Source organism: Aptenodytes forsteri, unplaced genomic scaffold, assembly GCF_000699145.1.
Source record: "Aptenodytes forsteri isolate BGI_AS27 unplaced genomic scaffold, ASM69914v1 Scaffold71, whole genome shotgun sequence".
Taxonomy (NCBI): domain Eukaryota; kingdom Metazoa; phylum Chordata; class Aves; order Sphenisciformes; family Spheniscidae; genus Aptenodytes; species Aptenodytes forsteri.
The window spans coordinates 1,894,372-1,898,046 of NW_008795923.1; the positions used below are offsets into that span (position 1 = coordinate 1,894,372).

Sequence of the window (3,675 nt, forward strand, 5' to 3'; positions counted from 1 at the left end):
AGCCTGTATCCCTCCATCCCAACACTCCAGTCATAGGAGCCATCCCACCATGTCTCCGTGATGCCAATAAGGTCGTAGCCCTGCAGGTGTGCGCATGTCTCCAACTCCTCTTGTTTATTCCCCATGCTACGTGCGTTTGCATAGAGGCATTTAAGTTGGGCCCCCGATGAAGCTGTCTCACTGGCTGGAGTTCCTTTGTGCTGCTCTTCAGGCACTCTCCTGCTGACCTGTGTTCCTTCTCCAGGCTCTGGGCATCTATTGCTGGCCCTGGCATCAAACTGGTAGGAGTGGGATGGATTGAGGTTCCCCTCCCCCAGCATCTCTTAAGTTTCTTAAGGTAGAAATGTTTAGATTCAGATGGGTTTGTGTTAGACAATTCCTTGGCTGGAATTGTCTATTTTGTAAGCAGTAGGTGTCTATTCTTTATATATGTTAAGTGTGTGCGTGTGTGGTGGTTGTGCCTGTCTAGTAACTCAGGTTTCCAAGAGAGGAAGAATGGTGCAGTTAAGGTTGAGGCATTACTCTATGGTTTAGAAATGCCTTGTTTTAAATCATTGCTATATCCTACTTGGCAAATCACTGCCCACCCTGCCCTGCCCATCCTGGGGAGCGCCTTCCACCCCAGCTTGCCTTCCCTTAGGGAACAGCCCTGATCCTGCAACTCCCTGATTACTTTAGCCTAATAGAGGCTTCCATATGACTTAGGGGTCCAAAGTCAGAAATTTAAATTCTCTCTGTAGCCAACAGAAAGGGACAGGCACCCCTTGTGAGGTAGCTCAGGGTCCCCAACTCAGATGCCTAACATAAAGGCTATTAGCATTCTCCCCTCAGTATGTCATTAGCCCATGGCACCATTCTAGTTTTCAGCAAAAAAGGCCAATCCCTGTATTTTGTGGAGCGAATGATATTTGTAGAATTTTACACATTTCTAAAAGATACTCTGTTCTGCAAACATTACTCACCACAGTAAGAAATATGAGATCTGAAGTCAACAATGATCCCGTGCTTGCCACAGACGTAAGCATAGTGTGCCAAAGCATTACACAAACAGCTGCTTCCGCATTTGCATGCGTCGAAGCGGCATAGCTGGTAGTATAATCCTGGACTGATGTAGGCATGGCAGGGAGCAAAAACTTCTTGATTGATGATATCACAGTGAGATGCATACCCAGCTAAGAGAAGGTGACATTGTTTTAGCCAGATCCATTTTAATATAACAGTTAGTCAAATTAATAGCACAGAATATTAAAACCAAACATAGCCAGTTGTGCAACAAAAATTTGTATACAATGTCTTTCTGCAAAGTTCTATAGTTTAAAATTGATATTGTAAGCAACTCCCTCAACAATAAAATCCACTTAAGATAAAAATAACTATATAAAAACAGTTATGCCTTCCTCTAGTAGTGCAGGAAACTTAAATGGCAAAAAAATATATTTCAAAAGAGTTAGTTAGAAGAGTCCTCCAAAGCTTGGAATATGTTTTTTCCTACTTGATGTTTCATTTAGCTTTGAAATCAGCAATGGCCATATACTTCTTGGCATGTGGACTCAGGAAGCATTACAAACTGGAGCTCAAGGGCATGCAAGTCCCACGCTGGCCATATACCTTCTAGCACCAACAGACCCTCCTCTTACCACTGAAGCATACTACCACCACAGGTGGTGGAGTATCTCAGGAATACCATAGTGTGGATCATATTTAAGCCAACTTTGCTGCTAAAAGAGTGTCCCTATCCTTCATCTTCCCTGTTCATTCCCACATACACACACTGACACAAGGATTTCTGGAGTCCCTCAGTAAACTAGATTCAAGAAGTGAAGTTGACTTCGTTGAAAAGTAACGTGACAAAGTAAGTAAACAAACAAATAATTGTTTCTTTTTCAGTTTCATCAGATTAAGATCATCACAGACCTGGAAAAATGCTTGTGCTGGCTCAGCACAGGAGGTAGCGTGGGGCAGGACCACTTACTCAGGGACTGCTTTTTCCAGTGATGATTACAGGATCACAGGAAAATTCAGGCTGGAAGGGACCTCAGAAGGTCATGTAGTCCACCCTCCTGCTCTAAGCAGCTTACATTTATGTCAAACTCCACCTTCACTGAGGAAGCACAGAACTGAAGGTGAGGCATGAAGTATCTCGGAGAGTGCTAACTTGGCTGAGATGTACTGATTTAGAAGACAGCCAATGCTGAAGGCATAAAAAGTCTTAGAATGCCCCAGATTCTTAAAGGTTTATGGTTATTCTAAGCTTGCTCCCACAGGCTCTAAATACAGCCAAATCCCACATCCTTAGTGAGGCCTTATGTCTGAACCATTAAAAACATTAGACTAAATTCTGTCAGAATTGGCAACTACTGTCTGCCCATTGTCTTCATTAATTGAAAAGGACAGCAACATGGAAAGGAGGAGACAGTGAAAGTTCAATACAAAACATAGGCACGTTAACCAGCCAAAACTAAATCTTTACTCAGTAATTGGAACAAATCCATGGATCTCAGATTGTTTGCATCAGTTTGTGTCAGACAGCATTGATGGACGATAAGGAATCTTTTAATGCAACAAGCATGGAGAAGCCAGAGACGGACTTTTGATCTGAACACTGTCTGGGCAAGACACTGTCTCCTGTACTTTCTTTGTCAACCTACAAACATGCATCACATCGTTCCTCTTGACTGGCATAATTTACAGGACTACAGATGGTGTTCTGCCTAGCACTCTGCATGTGTATTAGCAGAATTTAGGACTCATGGCCAGTACACCCAGCATTAAATGATCAGCTAGCTTGTATTTACGGAGGACTAACTTCATTTTACATGCTAAATGTATGGAAAGAATGGTCTTTGCCAAAAAAGAAAAAGGAAAGAAAGAGTACACATCTAAAACTGAAGTTGAAATACATGTATGTGCAACTCATTCACAGAGAAAACAAAAAATGTACCATAATAATAAGATACAGGTAATTCCAGGCTCCCCTGTGAAAACATACCATTTTGCTGATTAACGTTGCAGGGATCAACCATAGGAATATTGACAGGCACCGAACAAGCTGAGGAAACCTTCCACGCATTGGCATGAAGTTGTGGGGTCCCTTCTATCATCCCTGCTGGAGAACTGAAAAAGCAAAGATCAACACTACAAGCATCCTGCTGACCTTATGGACTACATGGGTGAGGATGCAAGTACATCAAAAAGCCTTAGATGCATAGTCACATTGAACATTCAATGTGTTAAAAGAATTTCCATCTGTGAGGTATAAAACAAGAGAGGGCATGTGAAGCTTTTTTCTCAATATTTTACTCATGCAAAAATATTCTTACACTCAAAGTCTGCCCTCATGCTTAATTCAAGTACTCTGAAATCAGTTGGAGGAGGCATTAATGAGAGGAGAATTTGGCCTTTATTCGAGTACATACATTCAGTGTGTTTGACCTGTTAGCTAATTTCAGTGTTCTAGAGGCGGGCTGCTTGCATTTGGATGCTGTTTTTCACCAAGCATTTCAGAAGAATTTATTATTGCTAGAAAAGTTTTGTGATATTATAGCTTGAGGAACTTTGGAGGAAATGAAGTAAAAGAATAAGGAAAGTGTGCCCTTCTAATTAAACTATTCCTGTGGTTCAGAATTACATTTTTTTCCATTAAAACTTGATGAGGGTAAAAAAAGTCAAGCAGTA

The 3,675-nt window shown here is 41.5% G+C and overlaps 1 protein-coding gene across 1 annotated transcript in view; it reads right to left on the reverse strand.

The window, feature by feature from the left end:
* Window positions 1-3,675, reverse strand: part of OTOGL (otogelin like) — a 98,435-nt gene that overhangs the window by 69,321 nt on the left and 25,439 nt on the right. The window contains exons 18-19 of the mRNA XM_009284940.1: window positions 2,990-3,114; window positions 963-1,172 (exon numbers count right to left, since the gene is read on the reverse strand). Of these exons, the coding sequence (XP_009283215.1) occupies window positions 963-1,172; window positions 2,990-3,114 (335 nt within the window). The remainder of the gene's footprint in view (window positions 1-962; window positions 1,173-2,989; window positions 3,115-3,675) is intronic.